We start from the raw sequence: 27,991 nt of genomic DNA on the forward strand, positions 1-27,991 counted from the left end.
ATAAGACGAAAGCTAAGCTAGAAGAAAGAGGCGCCAGCCAGGACTCGAGGAACGGGAGCAAGGTGCGCTACCGCAGGGCCGCCTCCCACGAGGAGTCTGAGTCTGAGGTAGGGGCCTCGTCGACTCCCCAGGGGCCACGTCAGGGCACGGGCAGCCAAGGAGGTCTCTGGTCTCGTGTCTGCACATCAGTCGGGGCGGGAGAGCGGCCCAGGGCACAGCCGGCTCCCAGCCAGCCAGTGGCGGGGCCGGGGAGCGTGGGGCCCGTTCCTGCAGTCCTGTGGACCTTCCCAGGGTGAGGGGTGGAGCACCTGGAGAAAGACGGAAGCTGGCAAGTTTCCCCAGGGCCTAGAGCTGCCCTTTAAGGCCGGAGGTGTTGGGATCCTGCCTGTCGCTGAAGAGCAAGGGACGTGACGGCTGAGCAAAGCAGGCTGAAAAAACACAGGCAAGGGAAGTGACGGCTGAGCAAAGCGGGCTGAAAAAACACAGGCAAGAGAAGTGATGACTGAGCGAAGCAGGCTGAAAGAACGCAGGCACGGCAGGCCGCCTAGGAAGGCCTGTCCTCCCCTTATCCTCAGGCCTCCCAAGTCCAAGGGTTTGGCCTTCAGGGAGACTGGTGGTCCCAGCTAGGAGCACAGAGGCAAGGGTATGTCCTGGGCTGCCCACAGCACGCTCCTTGCACCCCAGTGCTGGGTGCTGGGGGACAAAGCCGGGCAGCCTCCTGCGGGGAGGCCTGGTACGCTCCCTCGGCATGCTGAGCCCGGTGATGGTACAGGGGCTGAGAGGTGGCTGAGCTGAATTTCTCACCCGTGGTTGAGGTGCTGGTGAACATGTAAACAGTTCATTATAATGCTCTGCAGTAAGTTCTGAGACTGAGGCCTAACTGAAACACTACAAAGATGATGGATCAGACTGTTGTAACGACTGAGAGATCCCGGAGAGCGTTCTGGAAGATGAGTGGGGCATTGTGAAAGCTTGAAACACAAACAGAAGAGTAGGAGAGAGGGTGAGCCTGAACCTTCTCTCCGTGCGGGTCCCAGGAATCTGGCTCAGGGCCTGGCACGTTGGAAGAGCTCAGAGAACATTGGGTGAATGGCAGTGTCACGGGGCAGAACAACGGGTTATGAGCAAGTGGGGTCATGTGGTTTGGCACCTGGGTACCTGAAAGTCGCTGTGGCCAGAGCAGCGTGCCTTCGGAGTGCTGGACGGAATGACGGAACAGAGGTGCAGGGGCAGGTCTGAGCGCAGCGGGCCAGGTGCTCCTTGAGCAGGCTAAGCTACTGGGACAGGTTTCTGCAGGCATAGGGAGCCCTGTGAGAGCGTGGTCCCGGGGAGCGAGGGGCTGCTCACCCTGCCTGGTACAGAAGGGGCGTGCGCGCCTCTGCACGGGTGGGCTCGGGGCCCTCCGACCTGCCTCAGGCTGTTCCAGCCTTTCCCAGGTGCTGGGAGGCCTGAGAAGCCAGGCAGGAGCGTCGGATTGGCCGGCGATGCCTCGGCCGCACGGCTGTCGTTCCAGGGGCTGCGCAAAGCCAGGGGCTCCTGTTTGCCTTCAGAAGTACCAAAGCCAGCTCAGAGCAGCCACTCCGAAACCCCTCGTCTGTGCCCTGCGCATGTTTTCCTCTCCTTTTGAAAGAGGCGTTTCAGTTTTTTAGTTGCAAAAGGGCAGCCCAAAGATCTGGGACCCCAAGCTTGAAGGACGGGCCTTTTTTGCCAGGCTGACGTAGGCTGCGGGTCCCCCCTGGGCTAGCGCTGGCTGGCTCTGGGAAGGTTTGCTCCCGCTGGGGGCAGGGCGGGGCCTCGGGGCCCTGGCAGAGGAGGGGGCTGGTTGTCAGGAGGCGGCAGTAACGGGGCCGGTGGGCGGCAGGCCTGGCTCAGTGCACGGACCTCCCTCACCCTGTTGTAAGGAGACGTGAGACCGAGGCCTCCTGGAGGGGTGGGCCCTGCTGGCCCAGACTCAGGCGCTGCCCTCGGCCCCCAGATCCTGATCTCGGCCGATGACGAGATGGAGGAGTCCGACGCCGAGGAGGACCTGCGCGGACTGCCGCCCCTGAAGCCCGTGAAGAAGAAGAAGCACCGCTTCGGGCTGCCCGTGTGACCCGCCCCGCGCCGGGCGGCAGCTCGGGGTTGCCGGCCGCGGCACCGCCCTCCCCCGCCTCTCCTGCCCCTCCTCTTCTACCTCCACTCCTCTTGCCGCCTCTGCCCGCTCTCTCGCCCCTCCCAGACCACGGAGGCTTCGGAAGGGGGAGGACGACCCAGTGCCCAGGGGGCCGGGGGCAGCCGGAGGACCCCGACGCAGTTGCACTACAAACACTGACCAAATATGCAAGCAAGGAGTTTTGTCTGTCGTTGTCCCAAACAGGGTTGTGAGGGACCAGGGGCCACGCTGTGTCCGGGTGGCCGCAGGAGAGGACGCCACACGCCGGCACGGGCGCCCTCGCAGCAGGGGCCCCGGGGGTGTGAAACCGAACGCGCTGTGGCTCAGAGTCACTGGCTGACCAGGCTGGAACCGGTGTGCTTTCTTACTCGAAACGGCTTTTGTAACCCTTGTTTTCTAAAGTCTGTTTTATGAGCTGTCACAGTGTTAACGATTTTTGAGTATGTGTTTATTTCCTACAAAGCACCTACGGGACTAATGGGCAAAACATAAGATTTTTAAGTCTTCCGTATGCTGTTTGACTTTTATATTTTTAAGTTATATTTTCATACTATTGTATTTAAAAACTCTTTTTAATCCCCAAAGAAATGGGTGTGTTTGCCTTTCGTGGGTTGTGAACTGGGGGGAGGAAAATGTCAGGAGTTTTAAAATTTGCAAGATTGCTAGGAAATCTCCTAAAATAAGGTGAGGTAGGAAGGGATCCTGGCCCTTAAATGAAATCCACAAGCCCAGCAGTTCTGAGCTCGAGGCTGCAGGTGTCAGGAGGCGCGCGGCCGGTGTGTGGGAAACAGGAAGCCTTTGCCCAGGGGCACACGGGCGTCCTGGCATTCCCGCAGGCCTCTGAGAGATCCAGGACCTCGCGCACTGACCCTTACCAAAAAAGGAGCGGAGCAGGCTGGACCCGTCCACTCTTGCTCGTGCCTCTCCCTCTCCAGGGCCTCCGAGCCTGGGTTCCAGCTGCAGCCGCCGCCTCTCGGCCTTCCCCTGCCGCAGCCCTCGGGACCGGCCTCGGCCCCCCTCCAGGAGACCCCACTCGTGCACCTGGTGCCTGTCCCCTTGGTGTTGACCGCTTTGCGCAGCAGGCTGGAGAACACCTGCTGACCTCGCCTCAAAGCTGAGCGGCGGCCGGAGCCGGGTGGGCCGAGGGGAGACGAGGGGAGACGAGATGCCTCTAGGCCTGTGTCTCCCCCTTGGGGGGTGGCGCCCACTTCTCAGCACGAGCACAGGCCCCTGGGGCTCAGGGAATTTGTCAAATAGCAGTGGAGCGGGCAGAGGCCCACCGAAGCACCTTCTCCTGCTGCAGAGCTTCGTGCAAGGTGAAGCATAGTTTGTCCCAGCCGAGAGGCAGCCGAGGAAGTTCAGGAACAGAAAACTGCACAGCTGCTGTGGGAGCTGGAGTGAGATAGCCGGACCTGAAGCAAGACAAGTGCAGGGGAACACAGACCACACAAAACCTTTTTACGTGCCTAGAAACATGCTTTATTTTCTACACATTGGGTCACAACTGTGAGTGTGTCCAGCAGTTATACCAGCACCCAGCACTGTCCCCTGCTGCTCTAACAGGCCCACCTGTGGACCTGGGCAAGGTGTGGTGGGGCCTCTGGGAGCTCTGCAGCTGGGCAGCACGAGCTGGCTCTGCTGGCGCAGCCACTGCGCAGCAGGAGGAGGGGGCCCGGTGGCGGGTGAAACGGAGATCCACCTCAGCACGCGTGGCTTCCAGTCTCATGTCATCACTTTGCCACCTCCTCCCTTGGCCCACGGCAGCATCAGTGGGTCTTGCCCTCCCGATTCTCTCGTGGGGAGGAGGCAGATGCCAGGTCCTCCTGAGTCACGGCTGGGGAGACTCAGGCTGCCTTTTCCCCAGCGAGGCCGTCAGCCCTCGTGGCTCGCTGCCCCTCCCAACCTCTCCCCTCCTGTTTGGTTTTGAGCAGCCCGCAGCTGTTTCTTCCACCTTCCTGAAGCTCAGTTGGAGCTCTGTTTTCACTCTTGAGTTCCTAATGTTTCTAAACGGGGGGCGGAGGCTAGAGGGGCCAGAGCCTGTGAAAGATGGAAACTGTTATCTGGATGTTGGATGATCTGATCATCTCAAGGCTCATCCCAGCACCTGCTGAGCAGTGGCCTTGGGGACGAGGAGGTAAGAGTGAGTTGTGATTTTCCCGTGTGCTCATTTTCACCAAGGGCTTGTGGTCTCTGAGCTGCACATGTGTGGCCGGCTAACGAGGAGCAGGGTAGCTGAGCAGAGAGGGCTTCGGGGTGCGGGCTCGGGCAGCGTGGCCTCGTGGTTCTGGCCTCACTCTCCTGGTGCACACATGCACACATGGAGTCAGCACCCCGAGAGTGCCCTGCAGTAACTGGGGGCTTTTCTGTGGCACTTCCCGAGAGAGAAGAGGTGCACAGGGCCGTGGCCAGGGCTCGCCTCTGAGCCCACCTCCCTCACGGGTTGAGTTTTCTCACCACCTGTTCCGAGGTGCCTTAGGAGGGGCGGCTCTTCCCAGGCACGTGGCCCGGCGGGTAGTCAGAGGCACGCGGCGCCAGGCGTGAGGGACGGTGGGACGCCGACTGGAGAGTGACGCATCTTAGGTGTCCAGATTTGGCACTTGGCCAAGCTACCTGTGACTGAACTCGCAAGTCCTGGTCATGAACAGTTTCTTGTAGCCAGTGGAAATGGCCCAAGAAGGTCGTGAGTGGTCTTGCCTGCCTCCTTGTGCTGTCAGTGGAGAGCCGACCAGGGCAAGGAAGGGTGCTAGCGAAGCCCCGTGCCGTGGCTCCCGGTGCCTTCAGCCGGAGGGGTGGGAGCTGGAGGCCTGCTCGCTCTCTAACTCGTGCCCCTGCCTGACTTCCTGCCACGGGAGTCACGTTCTCCTCGTCCTGCCATCCTCTTCCTTCAGGGAAAAGATGCAAAGGCTCCAGTCCAAGTTGTAGCTTCCCTTGGGCAGTGTAGGCCTGGGGTCCGTGTCCGAAGGCTGCCAGGACCACTGGCAGCGCCAGTGGCGGCCCTGCTCCTTTGCCCCCTGACTGCCCCTCCCCGCAGCCAGGCCCCCGTAGCTGGCGTGGGGACGTCCCCCTGGCAGGCAGGGCAGGGCAGGCTTTAGGCGTGCCCCGCTTCCAGCTGGGGGCAGAGGGCTCTCCTCTTACCTGTGAACCAGGGCCAGCCCCGAAGGCCTGGGCTTCCGGGGACGGACTTTTGGTGAGTTGGTGTCAGTACCTTGAGTTCCCGGGTTGGTTGGCGGGTTTGGTTGTTTTAATTTGATTTTCTGTCCATGAAGTCTAGGACAAGTCAGAGCTATGTGAGCAAAACCGCGGCCCGCTTCTGCGGCCCTCCCAGTGGTGGCGTTTAGTCAGTGGTGGTACGAGCCACGAAAAGAGACGTTTCAAATGGACGGGAAGATGGAGTGCTTACATTGTGAAATGGATTACAATAAAGTCTGACATCTTATTACAGTTTTTAAAAAAGAAATCACTTTTGTGGTTGTTGTCAGTTGTGTATTCTCTGGAGTTGAAACAGCTTAGTGGGGTCAAAAAAAATTCCCCAGTGAGTGAGAAGATCCTAACAGGAAACAGCAAGAAGGAGCCTTCAACAGCCTCGTGGCAGAAGAGGGAGCCAGGGTCTCTGGAGGGAAAAGCCCAAACAGCGCTGCCGTCCCCCCTCCTGCTGCTGGCAGCGTGAGCGCCTCGGCCTCCCGGGAGCGGCTCGTGCTGGGGAGTCAGGGAGGCAGAGGCGTCCTTCACCTGGGGCCAGGGGCCCAGAGGAGGCCTCCGCCCGCCAGCTGCCCGCAGCACCGAGCGCCCCCAGCCCTGCGCAGCCCTGGGCGCCATCACTGCCCTTAGGGGCACGCCTGGCCCAGCGGGCGTCCCTGCCCCCAGCCCTGCCTGGCCTTGGCCTGAGCAGCACGTGGATGTCCACAGGGCTTGGCCTGCCCTCGGCCGCTTGCTGTGCCCCCACCCAGCGCTCCTGGCTGGTGCCCATGGCTGTCCCCCCACAGTCTGCGCCCCCCCCCCCCCCCCCCGGTCAGCGCTTGTCTCAGGTCGAGCCTGGAAGCCCTCACACTGGCCTGCTGCGGGCCCTGGAATGGGGTTTGCGGCGTGACATCAGTGGAGTGGCATCTGGGGTAACCAAATGCCAGGGCCCGGGTGGTACCACCTGCCTGGGGCCTTCAAGGGTAAAAATAATCACCACAGACTGAAAAGGCACGTGGGTGTATCTGAGCGTGGGGCGGTGTCCCCCACCCACGTCTACTCCCCACTCCCGCCCCAGTGTCAGGGTCCTGCGCGTGTACCCCGGGGGGAGGGGTCTTCCCACGTGACGAGGGGCTGTGGGGAGCCTGTGTGTCCGCAGCTCATGCCTGAAGAGGGCTCTTGGTTGCTGCTGGCGACCTCACCCTCACGGCAACTGAAACTGCCCTGCAGGCCAGGCCCCCGCCACCTCCCTCAGCAGGAGGCTCCGTGTCTCTCCAGTGCTCTCCACGGGTCCCCGGGCCCCTCGCCGCCCGCCTCGTCTGTCCCGTTGCTGAGCTTGCACTGGGAGCCAGGCTGGACGCGGGCACGGCCAGGATGGCGCGGCTCTGCAGGCTCCCGGGCCCCATATTCCCCGCCGAGGCCCTGGAGTAGCCCCTGCCCTGGGAGGCTGCTGGGGGGCCCGGGGAGTTCACCACGAGCGGATGCCTCAGGCTGTCCGGCTGTGGACATGGGAAGCCCCTGCCCTGCTGCGTGGTGACGGAACGTCTCTCCACTGGGGTCCAGGGATGGGTGGAGACGCGAGCCCTCCCCCGGCTGGAGGCCCTCCCTCTCCTGGGGGATCCCCTCGCACACTGGGATTGGCCACTGCAGACAACAACTCAGCCCGTCACACACGTGGGCCAGGACTCCAGTTCATAAACACATACCAAGGCTGCCAGGCCCGCGCTCCCCCTGCTAGGAACAGCTGTGCCGCGGGGCAGGCGCGCTCCAGCTGTCTGCTTCCATCAGGGCCCCAGGCTGCGGCCCCCAGGCACGGCGCTCAGCAAGCCCCTTCATCCCCAAGAATAAACTCTGAAGCCAGCGGCTGTGCAGCCCTGAATCATCGGGGGCCAGTCGGCAGGAGGCGGAGTGACTCCCCAGGAGAGAAGAGCCGCCTATATAAGCTCCGGAGGGCCGAGCTCTGCTCACTTCTCTTCCTCGGGCTGCTGCCTGCCGGAGAGGGCTTTCGGAGAGCCAGCACCCACCATGTCCCAGGTAGGAGGGCCAGCACAGGCACGTTGGTGCCCAGGTGGGGCGAGGGCGGAGACCTGGACACTGCCGACCCTGGCAGAGGTGTCCTGAGCATAAGCGTGGGAGGCTGGGCCCAGGGCAGACAGCCGCGGTGTGTCAGGAGGGCTGGGGGAGCTGTGTCTGGTCCTTACAGACCTGTGCGTGCTTACGCCTTTGCAAGCGTGCAAGGGAGCCGCTGGCACGGCCCGGTGTGCAGAGGTGTATGTATTTGTAGCATGGTCTCTGTAGCTATGCGGCTGGGTATGCTTGCAGGTATGCATGAGGCTGTGTCTGTGGGTGCATACTCTATGCCTGGGAGCCTGCCCAGTAGGGTGTCTCCATGCATGGGTGTAGGGTGTCGCCCCGAGGAGCCGAGCCCAGGCTGAGGGACTCAGGAATCCCTGCACTTGCTCCCAGGGCTTAGTTGGGAATAAGGCTTCAGGCTCGCAGGCGCCAGGGAGATTTTCCTGGCTGCCTGCTCCGAGGGTGGGTGCTGACTCTGAACTCTGACTCAGTGGGCATCTCATCCTGTACCCATTCCCACCCCCAAAACACAAGGAAAATACAGACTTTTGGTTTTGGTGGGAGGGCAATCCCTAAGGGACCCCTACCACACCATGAACAGATATCAGAACACAGCCAGTCCTGACTCCAGGAGGCCCCAGAGCCTCTGAGCCCCAAAGCCTTTCCCCATTGCGCCTAGCCCTGAGCTTGGCCAGGCCAGCATGAGGCCTGAGCAGCCGCTGAGTCAGACCCAGAGGGTTGGGGGCTTCGGGGGAGGAAAGGGTGTAGTCGGGGAAGGCTTCCTGGAAGAGGAGTATGGCCTCGACTTGGCTCCAGTCCAGCGGGCAGGGAAGCGGTGCCCCGGGGATAAGGCACAGGTGGGAAAGGGGCTCAGGTTGTGAGACGAGGCTGGGGCTCCCCAAGGCTGGTGCCCAGGAAGCCCCCGTCAAGAAGAAGCGCCCCCCTGTGAAGGAGGAGGACCTGAAGGGCGCGCGAGGGAAGCTGGCCAAGAACCAGGAGATCAAGTCCAAGACGTACCAGGTCATGCGGGAGTGCGGTGAGTGCCGGCCCCGGGGGCCGGGGCGGGGGGGGGGGCGGGGGCCCGGCCAGGCGGCTCACTGCCCGCTCCCCTCCCTAAGAGCAAGCCGGCGAGGCCGCCCCCTCGGTGTTCAGCCGCACCCGGACGGGCACCGAGACCGTTTTCGAGAAGCCCAAAGCCTGACCCACCCAGAGCGACTTGGCTGAGGAGCGCGTGACGCCCCTCGCCACCCCGAGCACCGCGCGCCGCCGCACAGAAGCCTTCACGGGAACTTTTTTATGCCAATCGCGCCCTTCTCTCTTCTGTCTCTGGGACCGCCCCCACGCCCACCCCACCGCCCTGGCCCTTCAGCCGAGGGAAACCTCGGAAACGGCAATAAAGAGGATGCCCCGGTGGCCCTGGTGTTCCGAGGGTGTTGGTTGGTCGCCGGCCGTGGCCCCTACGCTGGAGGGAAAAGGGGGAGCCCAGGGGCTGTGGGAACATGCTCTGTACCCACCCCAGGCTTGGGGGAGGGCCCCAGAATATCCTGTGGGTGCCGTATGGGCACTGGGCCACACTAGAAAGAGCCGAGGGTGTGGAGACCTGGCGCTGACCTTGTTTGACTTCAGACCTGTCTCTCGTTTCCTGAGCCTCAGTTTCCCCCTCTCTGTAACTAGGGAGGTGAGCTGGAGCCTGTTCCATGAAACAGACCACACTGTTCAGAATGAAGTAGGGGGGGGCCTGGGGCTCACCCCTCCCGCAGGAGCCATCAAGATGCTCCCAAGGACCCCGAGGCTCTGCCGGGCCCGGTGACCTCCAAAGCCCTGGCTCCCTTGCTCGCCCTGCCTCCTCGCTGGCTCGCGACCCCCTAAAAGGCAAAGCCAGGTCAAGTTCCTCTCTGGCCCAAAGCAGGCAGCTCCCTGAGCGCGCTCTCCGTCCGAGGCCGGGCGCGCCTGCCCTTGGCGCTCGCACCAAGCTCTCTGGGACGTGGCAAGCCCCGGTTCCTGGCTCGTGTGGGTCCTTCCCTTCTTTAGGTCTCAGTGTCCCCTGTGTCCGTGAACTGCCGGATTCCAGGGACTGCAGGGGCCCGTCCAGCTGTGACAGCAAGGTCATGATCAGGCTGCAGGGTTACGCCGTGAGGGAAGCCGCTGCTGACCCCGGGCGGGAGCAGCTGACGGCCCGAGCCTTCCCCCCGGCCCGGCCGGCCTGGCCGCCTTACGTCGCTCCGCTTCCAGGCTGGGCTCCGCGCCCCAGGAGAGCTCTCCCCGCCTTTGGCCACGGCGACGGGTGTCGCCCCTGTGTGATCCAAACGATGTCCGATGTCCGGAGCCAAAAGGCGGAGCAGAGTTAAACACGCCTAGACCTAAGGCTCCTGGCCATGCTCCTGCTGAGAGAGGGGAGCGTTTTACTTTTGGCCACAGAAATAGCCCCAAGGCTCTGCCCTGCCCCCAGAACCAGGCGCTGCCCGCGGAGGTGCAGGCAGGGCTAAGGAAGCACACCTCAGCGGGCTGGTGCCACCGAGCCCGGCCCCCTTCGCTGACGCAGGACGAGGCACCTACCTGGCCACACATCTGTGAAGTGTCTTTACCCTCCGTGGTCACAGACTCAGGCTTTCCCAGAGCCACCAGCGGACACAGCACCGCCGTACCCAGATCTCCAAGTCTTTATTCACTTTACTGTTCTTGTTATGTCAACAGCATTTCAAGTTTATTAAAGGAAGACTGAATAAAGTCATTGCCTTCCCATCCTGGGGCCCTGGGGCGGCACGCCCTTTGGGCTGAGCAGCATCCCACCTGCCCCTGACAACTGGCACGGCCTCGGGGCCCTGGTTTGTGGCGTCCCGTGGCACGACTAGTCCCCACCTAGACCAGTTGAGTGTATGTGGCACAACACCCTTCAGGAGCTCTCTGTGCACTTGGCTTTTCCTTTTGTTGGTTACTTTCCTCGTAATACATTCCCAGGTGTGAGACCTGCAGGTCTTGGTTCGGGTGGCCTTGCTGGAGCTGGCTCGCCCTCACCTCAGAAATAAGCCACAGCCATCCTGCCTTGGCACCAGCAGAGCATCTCCCAGGCTCTCCAGCAGCTTCTCGTGGCTTCAGAACCAGCTACTGCCCAGCCACACTCGGCCCTAGCTTCCAAGGCCCCTTCCTCCAGGAAGCCCACCTGCTCACCCTAGATTCCTCTGCCATCTCTCCCTGTGCCCCAGGCTGGATTTCTCCTGAGCAGACTGTGGCTCATTGTGTCCCCCAGCCCCTAGGAGCATGTTGGTGGAATGACTGGGGTAGGGGTAGCCTGGGAAAGTTCTGGGCCTTTTGAAGGTATGCCAGTACCCAACGCCAACCTGAGCCTGCCTTTCCCCAGTACACGTTCCCATGGCCAGCCAAGGTCCACCGGACATTAGCAGTTTGGCCGCTTATCTGGGGCCATTGTGTTTTTGGCTCGTAGATCCCAATTTCCCAGAATCTGCCCCCGCAGGGGCGGGGCAGCAAGCAAGTTACTAATTCATTGCCCTGCCTGCTCCCAAGTTCAGAAGCAGCCCAGCAGGCTCCGGAGCCAAAATGAAGACCCGAGCCCCTGTCCACACCCGGGGCGTTGTGCTCGTCCTGCTCCCACTCCTGGCCGTCCTCCAGACCGCCACTGCCCGAAAGGTAGCGGGTGTCCGTGCGCAAGACACACCTATGTGTGCCTGAGCGTGAGTGCCGTGAGGCGGTGAACGAGGGGCCGTGTCTGCAAAGTGGGGGCGAGCCGCTGTGTTCGCAAGCGTGGAAGCACGAGTGAGTGTGGGTGTTCAAAGAGAGAGCGCCGGCCACCTACCAGGCACGACCCTGAGGGCTCTGTGTGTATCCTCCCATTAAATGAAAGGGTCGCTGCTTATTTCCGTTCTACACGTGAGGCGATGCAGCTTAGCAGTTGCCCCTCGAGCCAGCAGCAGGGCGGGGGGGTGAGAACGTGGCTTCACGAGCCACCTGCTGGGGCCCCACTCCCAGCTCCACTTTCCCTGGCCCAAGCGAACGTGGGTGAGCTGCTTAGCGTTCAGGCCTCAGTTTCTTCATCTGTACAACAGGGTAAGGACAGAGCCTCTTCAGAGGTGGTTGTGCAGGTGGTATGTTAAGCCCCTGGGCTAGCCGTGCACCCCTGTGCTAGACTGCGAGTGTGCGAGCCGCCGTGGGCGTCTCAGCAGAGTGGGTGGGAGGTGTGTGTGTGTGCATGGGTCCTTCCTTGGGGGCTCCTGACCTCGGAGAAGGTGGGTGCCCGATGGCAAAGAGCATATGCCTGGAGGAGCGTCCGCAGAGATGGGCTGGGCATTGGCGAGGGTCCACGGGACCCTGAACCCCTGGCTGCAGGGAAGAAGGGGGGCAAAGAGGAAGAGCCCCCTTGTCACCTTAGAACTGGGCCCTAGTCTACCCCCGGATTCTCCCAGCTCCTGCGCACCCCTGGTGGGAGCCTGGCTGGAGCTGTTGCAGTTTCCTCGGAAGCCAGTGTCCCCAGAAATCCCAGGACTTGCTACTGCCCTTTCACTGGGCAGGGCTGAGACCCCACCAGCGCCCTCTGTGGCTCACCCCTGCCCAAGCCTCGCAGACACATTGGGGCTCAGGCCGCACCCCACTCCGCGTGCTTGCTCTTCCGCATAGGGTACCCTGGGCCCCCAGAGAACAAGACAGACGGAGCCCCCGCCCTGGGGCACCGCAGGGTGGGGAATGCCGCACAGAGCTGCCCCTCATTTGAGGTGACTGATCACTTACTAAGGGCCCCACTGCGCCCGGGCGCAGGCTTAGCTGGGGTCAGGGGCCAGGGCTTGCAATGGGACAAGGCTCAGGCCCACTTGTTGCTCCAAGCTGCGGTGACATCGAAACACTGTGACCCCCTCCTCCCATCTAGAATGGCATCGACATCTACAGCCTCACCGTGGACTCCAGGGTCTCGGCCCGGTTTGCCCGCACGGTCGTCACCAGCCGCGTGGTGAACAGGGCCGACACGACGCAGGAGGCCACCTTCCAGATGGAGCTGCCCAAGAAGGCCTTCATCACCAACTTCTCCATGTAGGTGCCCGCCTGCCCGCCTGCCCGCGTCCCGCCTGGCTCGGCCTCATGTGAGAGGGGCCAGCGTGTCCTCAGGAGTGTGCACCCCACCTGCGGGAGGCGCAGGGGGCTGGGGGCTCTTCCAAGGACGTTAACGCCACTCCAAGTGGTTTCCATCCCTCCTTCCACCCATCCTTCCGCCTATCCATTCACTCAACTCTCCATCTTCCCCATCCCTTCCTCCCTCCCTCCATCCATCCATACACCCCTTCCTCAATCCACCCATCCACTCCTCTATCCACCCCTCCATTCACCCATCTCTCCCTCCTGCTGTCCCCCCTCCCTCCATCCATCCCTTCTTCTACCCTCCATCCACCTATGCATCTCTCCCTCCCTCCATCCATCCTCCCATTCATCCATCCATCTCTCCCTCTCTCCATCCATCTCTTCATCCATCCCTCCATCTCTCCTCCATTCATCCATCCATCCCTTCATCTATCCACCCTTCCCTCCCTCCCTCCATCCATCCACCCCTTCATTCCTCCATCTCTCCATCCACCCCTCCATCCATCTATCCATCCACCCCTTCATCCCTCCATCTCTCCTTCCTTCCATCCCTCCCTCCAGCCTTCCATCTCTCCCTCCTTCTGTCTGTCTATCCACCCCTCCCTCCATCCATCCGTCTCTCTCTCCCTCTATCCATCCAAACTCCCTCCCTCCATCCATCCACCCCTTCCTTCATCCATCCATCTCTCCCTTCCATCCATCCACCCCTTCCACCAGCCATCTCTCTCTCCCTCCCTCCATCCACAGCTTCCTCCATCCAGCCAGCACCCTGAGTGCTGCGCAGGCGGCAGGCGCGAGGGCCACAGCACCGCTGTGTGTTTGCCTTTGAGGAGCACAGGCTTGGGGCGCCCTGAAGCGAGGCCCAGGCAGGAGGGAGTTACCGAAAGGCTGGTTCCCGTTCAGAATCCAGAAATTGTCAGCCCCCAGGGCCGCCTCCCCGTGGAGCATTGCCTTGAGTAGGGGGCACCCCTCGTCGTTGGAAGTTCTAAGCCAAACTAACTCCCTCTCCCCAGCCCACCCCCCAGCGGGGAGACTGCGGGGGCCATTTCTGCTTGGGGTCCGTGGCCCCACTGGGAGGCCCTGGGGTTCTGTGGACTCTGTGGCTGAAGCTCCTCACCCTGTCCTCAGTCATCTGCCCCCCCCACCCCCAATTCAGTTTTGCAATGTTTGCTAAACTCACGAGAACTCCCTGTCTGTCCCTGGCCCCACGGGCCGGAGAGGCTGACCCCAGAACCTCAGCAGGGTGGTGGGCGGGGCAGAGAGTGAGCGGCCCAGGTGGGGTCCGCATGGGCCCCTGGAGAAGTCTGTGTGGGGGCGGGGGTCCCTGCGGTTTGCTCCTCCCTCCCCACTTCGCAGGCGCCCACGGCAGCCTGACTGGGGCGGCGCTGGGCCTGGCCGCCTGCGCTTGCAGCGTGAACCGCCAATGACGCCAAGGCCAGCGGGTTGCCAGGCTCTGGGGAGGGTCAGGAGGAGCCCTGCCGCCCACTCACAGTCCCACCTCTGACCCCGGGTTAAACTCTAACCAGGAAGGTCAGGGAGGAGGAGGCGGCCACCTGGCCTGCCACCCTGGCCTGCTCCCCTCCTGCCCACCCACACACTTCTGCTCTCCCATGCCGCCCCCAGACAGATCAGGCATGTGTTCACCTGACGCGTGCTCATCTCACAAGGAGCTGTGGAGAGCAGAGCCATTTTCCTTGCCCCCAAAGAACGGCCACTAGGGAGCGGATGTGGCTCATTCGGTTGAGCACCCGCCTCCCACATGGGAGGATCCGGGTTTGGTTCCCGGTACCTCTTGAAAAGACAAAAACAAACAACATAGGCCAAAAAAAAGCCAATGCAGGGAAGCTGATGTGGCCCAGTGGTTGAGCACCAGCTTCCCAAATACAAAGTCCCAGGTTCAGCCTCCGGTACCTCAAAAAAAAAAAAAAAAGCCACTAGGAGCCCATCCACCAATTGCCCAAAACTGTTTTCTGAGATGCCAAGCTGCCAAGCCCCCTGCAGCCCCTTGCACAGCAGGACGCAGGGCTGGGCCGGAGCAGGGCCCAGAAACCTCCTGCTGGCACTTAGCTGCTTCCTGGGGGACTAGTCCGTGACACAGAGGGGCAGGCTGGAATACAGGACGGACCAGAAGGGCAGAGAGCAGCAGAATCCAATCCTGTCCCCTGCTCGGCAGTGCCCCCCGCGTCCCTTCGGCAAGGCCCGGGGTCACTCCGCGCGCACAGCCCTGGGGAAGGCGGAGATGGCCGGCCTCTGCGCAGGCTGTCCCCTCACCCGTGCCTGCACAGGGCCTCGGGCGCAGGAGGTGCCCAGTAAATGAAAGACGGGAGAATCCCTGTGACTCTAGCTCTGGAAGAAACTGTATCCTGGATGTGGAGACGGTGGCCACAGGAGTTGCTGAGGGCAGGGAGAGGGAAGCAGAGGTGTGATGTGGGGGCATTTTCGGGACTTGGAGTTGTCTTGAATGATATTGCAGGGACAGATGCAGGACATTATGTATCCTGCCATAACCCACTGAATGGACTGGGGGAGAGGGTAAACTACAGTGTAAACTATAATCCATGCTGTGTAGCAGTGCTCCAAAATGTACTCGCCAAATGCAATGAATGGGCCACACTGATGAAAGAGGTTGTCGAGGTGGGAGGAGTGGGGTTGGAGGTATAAGGGATCATCTTATATTTTTTATTGTAACATTTTGTATGCTCTATGTATCTTAAATTTTTTAAATCTATTAAAAAAAAAACCAGTCATCCTAAAGAAAAAAGAGGCTCCCTGGAGGAGGCAGGATGGGAGTGGGCCCCGCCCACCAGGGTCCTGCCCGCTCGCCTTCCCAGGGTCATCGACGGTGTGACCTACCCCGGGACCATCAAGGAGAAGGCGGCGGCCCAGGAGCAGTACAGCGCGGCAGTGGCCCGGGGGGAGAGCGCCGGCCTCGTCAAGTGAGCCACGGGCGCTGTGGCGGGAGCCCCTGGGGGGGGAGAGCAGGGGCTGCCCCCACCTTCCGGCCCTCAGCCCCCACCCCCAGCATCCCACCCGGCCCAGAGGCGCAGGCCCGATGCCCTCCTCCCCAGGGCCACCGGGAGGAAGACGGAGCAGTTCCAGGTGTCGGTCAGCGTGGCCCCTGCCGCCAAGGTCACCTTCGAGCTGGCGTACGAGGAGCTGCTGAAGCGGCACCTGGGCGTGTACGAGCTGCTGCTCAAAGTGCGGCCCCAGCAGCTGGTGCAGCACCTGCAGGTACCCGGCGCTGCCTCCCCGGCCCCCCTTCCCCTCGGCCCCCCGCGAGGCCGGCCCGTGGCGCTGGCTGACCTGCGCCCCGCGCCTGCCTCCAGATGGACATCCACATCTTCGAGCCTCAGGGCATCAGCTCCCTGGAGACAAAGTGCACCTTCCTGACCAACGAGCTGGCAGACGCCCTCACCATCTCTCAGAACAAGACTAAGGTGGGCCCGCCGCGGCCTGGGGGGCGGGGGCACCAGCCCTGGGGCCCGAGCTGCCGGAGAGCAGGGCGTGGGGGGCAGGCGCGCCGAGCCGCAGGGACCCCCGCGATCCCCGCGTCTGTCCTGTCGTTGGCTGGTGGGGGGAGGGCGAGGCCTGGCGGAGGAGGGGGGCGTGGAGCTGAGCTCTGCGGTCTGCCTGGGGAGGCCTCGAGGGGTCGGCGGGCGTGAGGGTCCCGGGCCTCAGGGGAGGCGGAGAGGCCCACGCCAGGCACACCAAGTCCAGCCTCTGCTCGCTCCAGCCGCGGGAGCGCCGTTCCCCTGCCCTCCACGCGGAGGCCATCCACCGGGTGCTCGGCCCGAGAGCGTCCCCTGCAATATCCACCGAGGCCGTGTCCTGGAGTTCCCACTTCTTGATGTCCCGATGGGGTGGGGGGTGCTGGGGGGACCTCAGCGCTCCTCCCAACCTCGGCTCTGCTGGTTGCTCCAGGCTCACATCCGGTTCAAGCCATCTCTGACCCAGCAGCAGAAGTCTCCAGAGCAGCAGGACACCGCCCTGGATGGCTCCTTGATCATCCGCTACGACGTGAACCGGACCCTCTCCGGGGGCTCCATTCATGTGGGTGTGCTCCAGGCGAGAGTAGCGCAACCTGAATCTCTCCACAGCCAGGGCCATTAGCTCAGGTGTTCTAGAAGAGGCTGCGTGACCTCCCCTACTTAGCAGTGCGCACTAGACATAGAAAACACGCAGTTTAGTGGCACTGTCTGGGAAACAGATCCCGTTCAGAGGCAGAAAATGTCTGCCGAAGAGCTGTTCGGTGGGATTCCCTTTTTCCCTTTCTGCCAGGAGGCTCGGAGCTCAGTTTTTATGCCCAACTGCAGGTGCTTCTCTCACACAGTTGCTGGCATCATTACTCTTCCCCTTTAGTCCTTGCTTTGGGAGCCTTCGCTCCTTTACTGGATCTCAGTTTCATTATGTCTGAGCCTTTTAGGATAAACCTTCTCCGATACTGAAAGGGATAGGCGGTAAGCTGAGGGGAGAGTCCCAGCAGGGTGCGTGACCAGGAAGGCTGAGAGGTGGCAAGGATTTGGGGAAGTTAGTGGCAGGAAGGGAGATGGGTGGGGCTGGAGGGAGAGAACCCAGGGAGCTTGGGGCCGGGAGGGAAGGAGGCGGGGAGGCTGGCTGGGGTGGGGGCTGCACCCCGACCTCCCGCGTGTGGCCTGCGCCCGGCTGCAGATCGAGAACGGCTACTTTGTGCACTACTTCGCCCCCGAGGGCCTGCCCACCATGCCCAAGAACGTGGTCTTTGTCATTGACAAGAGCGGCTCCATGAGCGGCAGGAAAATCCACCAGGTGGGTGCTGGGGGCCAGGGCGGGCCCCCCAAAACTCCCGGACGCCTCACGCCGCCAGCAGGCAGACCCTCCCTCTTCCATCTCCCCGAGCCCCCCACCACCCACCCAGGGGAACAGGCCAGAGCGTGGAGCAGCCCTGGGGACGCCCGCCCGGAGGCCCACGGGCCCGGGCACCCCGCCCCCCGGCCCTGAGCCACCCCAGCCTGTCTCCCCCCTGCTGAGCAGACCCGGGAAGCCCTAATCAAGATCCTGGATGACCTCAACCCGAAAGACCAGTTCAACCTCATCGTCTTCAGCAGCGAAGCCGCCCCGTGGAAGCCGGCGCTGCTGCCGGCCTCAGCGCAGAACGTGCAGGAGGCCAAGAGCTACGCGGCCGGCATCCAGGCCCACGGAGGTGAGCCCCTCCGCGGCCTCGCAGGGCAGGGGGTGGCCCGGGGGGGGGGTGCTGGCGGGGCGCCGCCTGGAGGGTGCGTGTCCCGCAGGGACCAACATCAACGAGGCCGTGCTGGCGGCCGTGAGGCTGCTGGAGAGAGCCAACCAGGAGGAGCTGCTGCCCAGCGGGAGCGTGGCGCTCATCATCCTGCTCACCGACGGCGACCCCACCGTGGGTGAGTGGACGGCGAGAGGCGGGGCGGCCCGGGGAGGAGCCGGGGCCTCCGAGGCCCCTCCAGCTCTCAGGTTCTAGAAATATCCCCGGGCCAGTCGCCGCCACTCACCCCGTCCTACGTCCCCGTGGGTGCAGGAGAGACCAACCCCGCGCGCATCCAGGAGAACGTGCGGAAAGCCATAGGCGGCCAGTTCAGCCTCTTCTGCCTGGGCTTCGGCTTCGACGTCAACTACGCCTTCCTGGAGAAGCTGGGCCTGGACAACGGCGGCCTGGCCCGGCGCATCTACGAGGACTCGGACTCCGCCCTGCAGCTGCAGGTGCCAGCACGTGCCGGGCGGGCTGCATGGGCGTGGGAGGGCCCGGCAGGCTGGGCGGCGGCCCTGGCCTTCGTGACATCCCCCCCCCCGCCCCGCAGGACTTCTACCAGGAGGTCGCCAACCCGCTGATGACCGCTGTGACCTTCGAGTACCCCAGCAATGCCGTGGAGACGGTCACTCAGGGAAACTTCCGGCTCCTCTTCAAGGGCTCGGAGATGGTGGTGGCCGGGAAGCTCCGGGACCAGAGCCCTGACGTGCTCCTGGCCAAGGTCAAGGGGCAGGTGGTGAGTGTGGCCTAGCCTCCCCGGAGGGGAAGGGGCGCGGCAACTGGGACGCCAGGCGACTCCCACGCGCTCACGGGGGTGTGTGCCGGGTCCTCCTCTAGGCCCTGGAGATACGGCAGGGGATGAGCCCTGCCCCCGTGGCCTTCTCAGGCCTGGGGGAGCTACAGGCTGGGGTGCGCTGGGGGCTGGGGATGAGGGAGAGTAGCCCCAGCGACCCCTGCCTAGTCTGGGAGGGCTTCCTGGAGGAGGCTCAGTGAGGCGGAGGAGGGAGGGGGTAGGAAGTAGGCAGTGCTCCCATGGTGGAATGAGGGGGGAATGCTCCAGGCCAGCATGGGGGAGCGCAGCATGTGTGGGGAGCTGACAGGCGGGTGTGGGTGTGGGCGAGGGAGCCGCGAGGCCTGACTGTCGCTGAGCCGGGTTCCACCCAGCTCGGCCACGTCCCAGGGGAGAGACCGTGAGTCAGCTCACCTCTCCTGCCCTCAGTCTCCTCCGCTCCCCTCTGGCCCCTCATAAGGCTGCTGTGGGCATTCCCATCAGCCTACGCCCTCCATCCGGGTCAGAGGCTGCTGTCCTGGGGGCCGGGGGCCACGGGCAGAATTGGGGTGACTCAGGCAAGTTCACAAACACATCTTCATTTTTATTTTGTTTTGTTTTGTTTTAAGATTTATTTTTATTTTGTTTCTCTCGCCTTCCCCCCCGGTTTTCTGCTCTCTGTGTCTATTTGCTGTGTGTTCTTCTTTGTCTGCTTCTGTTGTTGTCAGCGGCATGGGAATCTGTGTTTCTTTTTGTTGTGTCATCTTGTTGTGTCAGCTCTCCATGTGGGCAGCACCATTCCTGGGCAGGCTGCACTTTCTTTCGCACTAGGCTGCTCTCCTTACGGGGCACACTCCTTGTGTGTGGGGCTCCCCTACACGGGAGACACCCTTGTGTGGCACGACACTCCTTTTGTACATCAGCACTGTGCATGGGCCAGCTGCACACAGGTCAAGGAGGCCCGGGGTTTGAACCACGGACCTCCCATGTGGTAGACGGACACCCTAACCACTGGGTCAAGTCCACTTCCCATTATTTTGTTTTTTTTAAGATTTGTTTTTATTAATTTCTCTCCCCTTCCCCCCGTTGTCTGCTCTCTGTCCATTTGCTGTGTGTTCTGTATCTGCTTGCATTTTCAGGCAGCACTGGGAATCTGTGTCTCTTTTTGTTGTGTCATCTTGCTGTGTCAGCTCTCTGTGTGTGTGGCACCACTCCTGGGTGGGCTGTGTTTTTTTCATGTGGGGCGACTTTCCTTTTGGAGTGCTCTCCTTGAGTGTGGGGCTCCCCTACACGGGGGTGCCTCTGCGTGGCATGGCACTCCTTGTGCACATCAGCACTACGTGTGGGCCAGCTCCACATGGGTCAGGAGGCCCTGGGTATAGAACCCTGCACCCTCCATATGGTAGGCAGATGCTCTATCAGTTGAGCCACATCCGCTTTCCCATCTTTGTTTTAGTAGTTGTATTCTTTTTTTTTTTAAAGATTTATTTTTCATTTATTTAATTCCCCTCCCCTCCCCCGGTTGTCTGTTCTCTGTGTCTTTTTGCTGCGTCTTGTTTCTTTGTCCGCTTCTGTTGTCGTCAGCGGCATGGGAAGTGTGGGCAGCGCCATTCCTCGGCAGGCTGCTCCCTCCTTCGCGCTGGGCGGCTCTCCTTACGGGGCGCACTCCTTGCGTGTGGGGCTCCCCTACGCGGGGGACACCCCTGCGTGGCACGGCACTCCTTGCGTGCATCAGCGCTGCGCGTGGGCCAGCTCCACACGGGTCAAGGAAGCCCGGGGTTTGAACCGCGGACCTCCCATGTGGTAGACGGACGCCCTAACCACTGGGCCAAAGTCTGTTTCCCAGTAGTTGTATTCTTATTCTCATGAGTATTCCGGAAAATAAAACCAGAACCTCAAACCTAAGATTTCACAGATATTGCTTGGGACAAGACCAAGTACAAAGTCTCCCTCTATTTAAAGTTCGTTTAAGGAAAAACATTGAATAAACAGCCATTCGTATAGATGGTACAGAATTTGCGCAGGTGGCCTGTGTGTGACGGAGCTTTGGGGAGCCCAGCTCTGTATGAGACGTGGAGGCTGGTCTAGCGGGGCAGGGGATGGGGGAGATGGGGTCTGGTCTCCGTTGTCCAAGGTCTCCTGGCTGCCCTGGGAGCTCTGGTGGGAGAGGCTCCGCACTGCCCCCGGACCCCCTTTCCCAGGCTGCAAGCAGGGTCAGCCTGAGACCACGTTCCCCGCCCCCGGAAGGAAGCGCCAGGCCACTCAGCTTGGGCACGTGCCTCCCTGCTGCCGTCCCACACAGTACATATCCCCAGCAGAGGGGACGGCTTGTTGGGGTGGGCAGGGCCCAGAGCCAGGACGCCTGCGTTCCACCCTGAACGCTGCCACTGACCCTGGAGAAGACCCTTGCCCCTCTGTCCCAGCTTCCCCCTCTTTGGAGTGGGGAGGAGCTATTAGGTAGGGACCCTTTCTGCTCCTGTCGCCCCACCAATGCCTCCTGCTGTTTCGACACTGGCCTCGGCCCCTGGAGCCTGTGGTCACTTCCTTCCTTTCTCCCGAGGGCCTGCCGCCCCGGTCCCCACTCCTGCGCTGGCCTTGCTCGTCTGGGGCGTTCGTTCCCTCTCGTCTCCACTCCTGCTCAGCCGGGGAGCCTCTGGGGCTCAGTTCCTCCCGCCCCCGCGTGCCTCCCCACCCCCTGCCCCTTAGGGGACGCGCGGGCCTCGCGGCCACCGCGTGGGGCCTGCACTGCTCCGACCAGCTCCTCACGGGAGCGCCGGGAGCGGCTGACGCCCGGATGGAGCCAGGCCCCCGCGGCTCCTGACCTGGCGGGCGCCCTCTTCGCAGCACAAGCAGAATTTCACCTTCCAAACGGAGTCCAGAGTGGCCGAGCAGGAGGGCGAGTTCCGGAGCCTCAAGTACATCTTCCACAACTTCATGGAGAGACTCTGGGCCTACCTGACCATCCAGCAGCTGCTGGAGCAAACGTGAGGGACGGGGGCCCTGGGGGCCTGGGGGGGGCCCCCCCGTGGCCCCTGCACCTCCCCGGCCTTGGCTGGTGACGCGGAGGGTGGGGTTCGGCACAGCACCTGAGCTCCAGACCCCTTCTCGGAGGGACCCCCCGGGTGGGCTGGAGGGAGCGGGACATCCGTCGGGGGGCCCAGGGGCCTGCTGAGCCCTTTCCCCCGCCCGCAGCGTTTCCGCCCCGGACGCCGAGCAGCAGGCTCTCAGAAACCAAACCCTGAGCCTGTCGCTCAGGTACAGCTTTGTCACCCCGCTCACGTCCATGGTGGTCACCAAACCCGACGGCCAAGAGCGGGCTCAGATCGCGGAGAAGCCCACGGAAGACGGTGGGTCCGGGGCGGGGTCCTCAGCCTCCCGGGCGGCGGGGCTCCTCCCAGCATCCTCCCTGGCCGTTCCCCTGCCTCCCGCCCGAGACCCCAGCCCTGCCGCCCACAACCTCCCAGGAGGAGACGCGTCCAAGCTCCTTCACGAGGAAACCGAGGCCGGGCCTCCTGACTCCTGTCCCTGCCCCCGTGTCATTCTGGGATTGGGAAGTGAGATCAAACGTGAGTGCCTCGAATGGATCCAAACCACCCTGACCATGTCTCTCTCTCTCTGTGTTACCCAGGAAACAGGCATGCAGACCTCCCGGTAGCACCTGGTAAGGGCCCGATGGCCTCAAAAGCTGGCCCGGGGACGGTCTCCTTACACAGAGCCCGGTGCCCGGCCCCACGGGGTCCCTGGCAGGGGCTGGCCTCTCCAGGAGCTCAGCTCCGTGGCCCGGCGGCCGGGAGGGGGTGATCCTGCCACCCGCTGCTGCACTTGGCTGGCCCTCCTGTCTCAGGCCCTGTCCTGGGCACGGGGGACACGGTCCCTGTCCAATGGGGGTCCCCAGAGAGGTGGATCCAAGAAGCAAGCCCGGGTCTCTCTGTGCTTTCCAGGTCGCACTGCCTTCAGAAGTCACTTCCTGGTGGACTCGGAGCCCTTGTTAGCAGGTAGCATGTGGCACGGGTGGGAGGAGGCAGGCTGGCTGGGCCCTGGGCTGGGGACGGGGCATGGCTTGCCAGGCTCGCCGGGCGGGGGGCAGGGCTGGGACTCCAGTCCGGGGGTGTCTGCTGAGGAGGCAGCCTTGCAGATGCTCTCCTTGCGGGAAGAAGGGGCCTGAGAGGGCAAGGTGGCTTGAGGGCTACTCCCTGGGAGGAGGTGCTCGAGGAGAGCCCACTGCCGTTCCAGCTGTGGGAGGGGGGTCCCGGAGGGGCTGGGTGTGAGGAGGGGCGCCGCCTGCCCTCGCCATGCCCCTCCTCTGAGCTGGGATCCAAGGGCCCTGGCTGTGAGGACCCATGGTGCTGCCTGAGAGAAGGCTCTACTTCTGCCAACTTTTCCAAAATGCGCAGTTAACAGGAAATTATCCAAGGTCCAGACCATGGCCGGACCCTACGGGGCCGCTGCTCCTCCTCACCGCCACCGTCAGACCTGGGTGCCGCTGTCACACGTAGTCCGTAAGCCACCTTCTGACTCTGTGGGGGCCTTAGTTTCCTCACGGGGGTCGTCGAGCCTGCCCCACAGACCTGCTGAGGCGCAGCTCTAGGCACGGCATGACGCCAAGTCATTGTGGGGGCCGTTAATCTCCTGAAGGAGAGTCGGGTGGGGGGTCGGAGGGCAAAGTCTTTCGTGAGGGGGTTGCCCTTGCCTTCCCTGCTGTCAACCCCTCAGCCCTTCGCCTTCTCCTCAGCACTCTCCTCGGGCGCCGCTCTCCCAGCGCTTCCAGCTGTCCCTGGAATCCTAAATTGTCAGGCCACGACAGAGCAGCCTCTCCCCAGCTCCTTGCTCAGAGGGGTCCTGGGTCCCAAGAGCGGTGGGGACAGGCCAGGGTCGCTCACCACAGAGCTCTGTGGAGCCGTCATTGCCAGCTCCCTCTCTCCTTCCCGCCTGAGGCACCCATTTCCCCGGGCGGGCTATGGACCCCTGGCTGAGAGCGCCCCGCCGTCCTCAGCTCTCCTCAGGCATCCTGTCCCCAAGGCAGGACATTACGAGTCCTTTCATTTGCAACAGATCGGGTTTGTTATACTCTAGAGACTTGCTTGTGATGGAACCTTCTAGAAAGGGAAGGCTCCCTCCATTTACAAAGCCAGCAGTGGTCCCTGGAGCTGTTTCTAAGCCCCAAATCTGGGCCCAGGCGCAGCCGGCAGAGCCAGCGGGGACCCCGGCATTTTCCCTAGTAGCACGGTCTTCTGTTTGGAAGTGTGTGGCTGCGCAGCTCCTCTAGGTTGGGTGCATGTGCGCTGGGGATTGTGGGGCCGGGCTTGGGGGGCGGCAGGCGGCCCTGATTGCTGGAGGGGGTGCAGGTCCCTCAAAATGGGCCTTCTCCCCTTCTGTTTCGGGCTTTTCCTGTTCTCACGTACGCTTCGCCACCGGCAGCCTTCTCGGCCCCTGACGTGATGTGATATAGACTCCAAGGGTGCCGTAGGCCGGACCCCTGGGGCGGCTGCCTGCCCTGTAACGGGGACACCCCGGGAGGGAGAGCCCGGGGAGCTCCGCGAGCCTGTTCCATGGGATCCTCAATGTGGGAGCGCAGAGGGAGCCCAGGCTCACCCCCGCGCTCCGTTCCCCGGGAAGGCGCCGCCTAAACCTAGACTTTTCCTTCCCTCGCAGCAGCCACGATGGCCACTCTCGCTGGTAAGTTCTACCTCCTTCCGCACCCCTCCCTGCCTAGAGCCCCAGCCTGCTCGACTTGCCCCGGGACCCATGCACCTGCCGCCCCAGCCCCCGTCCAGGCTCCTCACGCCATCCTGCCGCTGCCCGGGCAGAGCGTGGACCGGCTCTGTGTGGACTTCAGACACGCGCAGGGGCCGGTGACCCTGCTCTCAGACCCTGACCAAGGTGAGGGATGCACCCACGGCCGTCCACCCCGAGGGACACCGCGGCACCCGGAGACAGTGACGTGGCACCCGTCCACAGACGCACATGCACTGCTTACCCACAGGCCTGTCACCCTTTGTGGCACATCCACCCCTGGGCACTGAACCTTGCGCCTACTCACGCATCACCCCACAGACCTTCCTCTGGCACCCCATGTGCAGGTCTGCGTGGCCTGGGCACTCTGGGACAACCTGAGTAGAGGCTTGCCCTGCAGGCCTCCTGCCCTCTGGTGCAGTGGCCATTCCGGGGCCCAGAGAAGGAGGCAAGCGCTGCCCGACACGCGGGTGGCACGGGGGGTGGCCGGGCCTTGGCAGATGGGCAGGGTGCCACCACGCGGAGCAAGGGCAGGGATATTCCTGATGGAGAGATTTGCATCCATAGAAGCACAGGGCTGGTGGGACGTAGAGGGGAGGAGGGCACTGGGTGAGAGGCAGACATGCTGCCCCCGAGAAGGGCCTGGCTGGTTGAGCTGAGGTGGCAGGATGGACATGGGGACACACACAGCCTCGGGGCTGCAGAGCCCTCAGCGTCCACGGACACTTACAGAGTCCACGCGGTCTCCCACGTGCTCCCGCCACGCAGGGGCTCTGCTTCTCCCTGAGGGCAAGGCCCACCAACTCTCCGTCTCCCTCTTGGCCATGGCATCTAGCCTGGGGGTTGACAGGTTGTGAAGGTCCATGGACGTGAGACACGACCTCCCATTTCAGACGTCTCGTTCTGAGCAGGAGGCCTGAGAGTGGCCACCACAGAGCCCCTAGGTCCCAAAACCATACGAAACCAAGGGGCAGTGGGGAAATTGGGGGACCCAGGACCCCTGTGCCAGGGAGCTCTGGCCGTGGGGTTCCCCTCCTGAGCAGGTGAGTTGGTGGAGAAGGACTCTTGAGAGTGTAACCCAGAAGCACTTCCTGTGCAGGCCGGTGGCCACCCCTGGCCGGGGCCACAGCTCTGACCGCTCTGGTCCTGACCTCTCAGGGGTGGAGGTGACAGGCGAGTTTGAGACGAGGAAGAATCAGTTCTCGTGGATCGAGGTGGCCTTCAAGGACGCCCAGCTGCAGGTCCGGGCAGACCCTAGGCACGTGGTGGCCATTCAGAACCAGAGAAGCTCCACTCACAAGTGGAAGGAAACGCTGTTCTCGGTGATGCCCGGGTAAGGCCCGGGCTGGGGCACATGGCGGGCGGGGGGCTCTTGGGCCACAGTACCTGGTCAACAGACCCAGGGCGGGGAGTGGGCCGGGGTCCCCTGCGCTGGGCCGGTCACAGTCCCACGCAGACGGCAGTGTTTGGGTCCCAGCTCGGCAGCTAATCCTGAGTGGGCAGCCCTCTAGCCCCTCTGAGCCTCAGTTTCCTCCCTGATAACTAGGGATGCTCACCCCAGCCCCGACCCAGAGAGCCTGGGGGGCTGAGGAGGCACTCAGTGCCCGCCGGGACACCTCGGGGTGGCCTCTGCACGTGGCGGTTCAGTGAGAAGCAGACTGGGCCTGGGAAGCTCTGCTCCCCTAGAGTGAGAAAGACAAGTCCACAGGGCGTCAGATCCTGGGCGGCTGGTGGGCGATGGCCAGAGGGCGCCCCCTTCTGGGTGGTGTGGCGGTCCCGCTGAAGAGCCTTGCGGAGGCAGCTCTGGGCTCTGGAAGCCGCCAGAATCCTGGAAGAGGGGCTGAGGACCCAGGCCCCGAGGGTGGAGAGCCCCTCAGCAGGCACTCGCTTCCCCTGGACAAGTTAGGGCACACTTCACAAATCCGAAGGGCTCACCCAAAGACGTCCCCTGTTCCTGAAAGAGCTCCTGAGGTTTCCTGTTATCTGATGAATACCAAGATCTATGTATTGGACACGCAAACTAGAAAATGGAATAAAGAGTCCCTGCCAGTCCTAGCGCTAGGAAACCCAAATACTTTCCTGATCTCTTCATGAGCTACAGAAGACAGACACGGAGAACAATAGATCGCATCTTTTAGACTGAGACGAACCAACAGGACAGGGCAAATTCAGGGCAATTTCATTTAAAGTAACCTCAGATACAGGCAGGGCCTTTATTCAGCATGCTAGAGGAGTCTTTCATAAGAAAGCCAAAACAGCAAGAATTTCAAAAATTATTTTAAGGCAAAACGGAGGGGATGGAATGAAGAGGCCCTTGTTTTCTTAAATGTTAAACCCCATTTTCAAACACGACAAAGAAGCGTGGCACCAGCCAGAAAAACAAAAAGGGACAGAGTAGGTATATCAGAACCCCCCTAAGTCATAGAAATGTAATTCATCAGAAATTAAATGTAAGAAAGCCTTAGGGAAGGAACATTATAAATAATGCCGGGATACCTGGAAATCATTACACTAACTTTGGTCCTACTTTACTGATGAGGAAACTGAGGCCCAGAAGGTTTAAGGAGTGACTCGCCCAAGGCCACACGGTGAATTCTGAGAGCCGCCGCAGCCCACGCTGCACCACGACCGCCAGGGCTGTGGCCCAGGTTCCAGGCAGGCCTCCCGTGCCCTGCCGGCCTGCTCAGGGTGCTGGGTTTTCCCACAGCCTAGAGATGACCATGGACCAGGCGGGCCTCCTGCTGCTCAGTGGCCCAGGCAAAGTGACCATCGGCCTGCTGTCCTGGGAAGGCCCCGGGCCAGGCCTCCGGCTCCTCCTGCGGGACACCGACCGCTTCTCCAGCCACGTCAGCGGTCCCCTGGGTACGCTGCCCGCGGCCTGGGCTCGGGACATCCTCAGGGACCACCACTGCCTGGAAACAGGCAGCATCCCCTCGTCTGTGTGTCTCTTGGTCTCACTCTCTCTTCATCCCTTGCTGACCTGCTCTTCGTATCTCAGGCCAGTTTTACCAGAACCTGCTCTGGGATCCCCCAGCAGCGGCGGATGACAGCAAGCGAAAGCTAAGGGTTCAGGAGAATGAGTACTCTGCCACCAGGTGACTCGGCACAAAAGGCCCGCTGGGCCCGGCTGGGAGGACGGGGGCTGGGCTCAGCGGGTCCCCACCCTCCTGTGTTTGCCTGGGAAGTAGAAACAGATGAAAGGCTGGTGCTCAGACGGGTCTGCCCCCTTTCAGTGACCCCACAAGGACTTTCAGCTCAGACCCACAGAACACATACCAATCCAGAGACCACCAGGGTGGACTGGGACAGCAGGAAACCCCTGAGCCCTGGGGACCTCCAGAGCTGAGTGACCTTGGTGATCCCGTGTCCGCCTGTACTAGAGGGACTCCCAGAGTGGCCCCAGGGGCCCCCATGCTCCATGTTCCCATCCCCAGCTGTCCTCTCACTTCCCACCACACCTGAGACCTGCTGATCTCCTGCTTGTCTGTCTGTCTATCCTAGAGAGCTCAGGCTGGATTACCAAGAGGGGTCCCCGGGAACGGAGATTTCCTGCTGGTGTGTGAAGCTGTAGGTTCTCGTGGGACGAGCTGCCCCACCGTGTGTGGATGGCGACCACCCTGCAGCCAGGCAGAAGTGACCACGGGGCCACCCATGGGGCTTGGACCGCAGCGGGGAGTGGCCTCCCGCTCACTACAAATAAAGAAAGGTGGCCCGAGCCAGGGGTGGCCGCGTCTCTGGTTCCGTCCCG

At 62.5% G+C, this 27,991-nt stretch overlaps 2 protein-coding genes across 5 annotated transcripts in view; both read left to right on the forward strand.

Annotated features, from left to right (window-relative positions):
* Positions 1 to 10,129, forward strand: part of LOC101438619 (uncharacterized) — a 50,144-nt gene extending 40,015 nt beyond the window's left edge. The window contains 4 exon segments of the mRNA XM_058292613.2: positions 6 to 107; positions 1,976 to 2,086; positions 8,306 to 8,438; positions 8,521 to 10,129. Of these exon segments, the coding sequence (XP_058148596.2) occupies positions 6 to 107; positions 1,976 to 2,086; positions 8,306 to 8,438; positions 8,521 to 9,212 (1,038 nt within the window). The 3' untranslated portion in view covers positions 9,213 to 10,129.
* Positions 10,130 to 10,896: 767 nt separating this feature from the next.
* ITIH4 (inter-alpha-trypsin inhibitor heavy chain 4) lies at positions 10,897 to 27,958 on the forward strand. Of its 4 annotated transcripts, none has more exons than XM_012527529.4 (22): positions 10,897 to 11,047; positions 12,279 to 12,439; positions 15,316 to 15,420; positions 15,553 to 15,715; positions 15,811 to 15,921; positions 16,406 to 16,534; positions 17,153 to 17,269; positions 17,495 to 17,663; positions 17,752 to 17,877; positions 18,012 to 18,193; positions 18,292 to 18,477; positions 21,355 to 21,494; positions 21,703 to 21,857; positions 22,139 to 22,171; positions 22,452 to 22,505; positions 22,905 to 23,009; positions 24,163 to 24,186; positions 24,274 to 24,390; positions 25,402 to 25,576; positions 26,951 to 27,105; positions 27,242 to 27,338; positions 27,745 to 27,958. In XM_012527529.4, the coding sequence occupies exons 1-22, from the start codon at positions 10,958 to 10,960 to the stop codon at positions 27,812 to 27,814; spliced, it is 2,664 nt and encodes an 887-aa protein (XP_012382983.1). In that variant the 5' UTR covers positions 10,897 to 10,957; the 3' UTR covers positions 27,815 to 27,958. The 4 variants fall into 4 exon arrangements, with proteins under 4 accessions (XP_012382983.1, XP_012382984.1, XP_012382982.1 ...); XM_012527528.4 differs by having other exon boundaries at positions 10,907 to 11,050; XM_071213614.1 differs by having other exon boundaries at positions 10,907 to 11,050; positions 24,166 to 24,186.
* The last annotated feature ends 33 nt before the right edge of the window (positions 27,959 to 27,991 follow it).

Source organism: Dasypus novemcinctus, unplaced genomic scaffold, assembly GCF_030445035.2.
Source record: "Dasypus novemcinctus isolate mDasNov1 unplaced genomic scaffold, mDasNov1.1.hap2 scaffold_157, whole genome shotgun sequence".
NCBI lineage: Eukaryota > Metazoa > Chordata > Mammalia > Cingulata > Dasypodidae > Dasypus > Dasypus novemcinctus.

What these genes read in the sequence shown, in the direction of transcription:
- ITIH4 (XM_012527528.4), top strand. Translation starts at nt 10,958, where the DNA reads ATGAAGACCCGAGCCCCTGTCCACACCCGGGGCGTTGTGCTCGTCCTG. An exon ending in GAGAGCGCCGGCCTCGTCAA is followed by an intron (nt 15,421 to 15,552) that starts GTGAGCCACGGG and finishes CCTCCTCCCCAG; the next exon opens with GGCCACCGGGAGGAAGACGG. An exon ending in GCCGCTGTCACACGTAGTCC is followed by an intron (nt 23,010 to 24,162) that starts GTAAGCCACCTT and finishes CTTCCCTCGCAG; the next exon opens with CAGCCACGATGGCCACTCTC.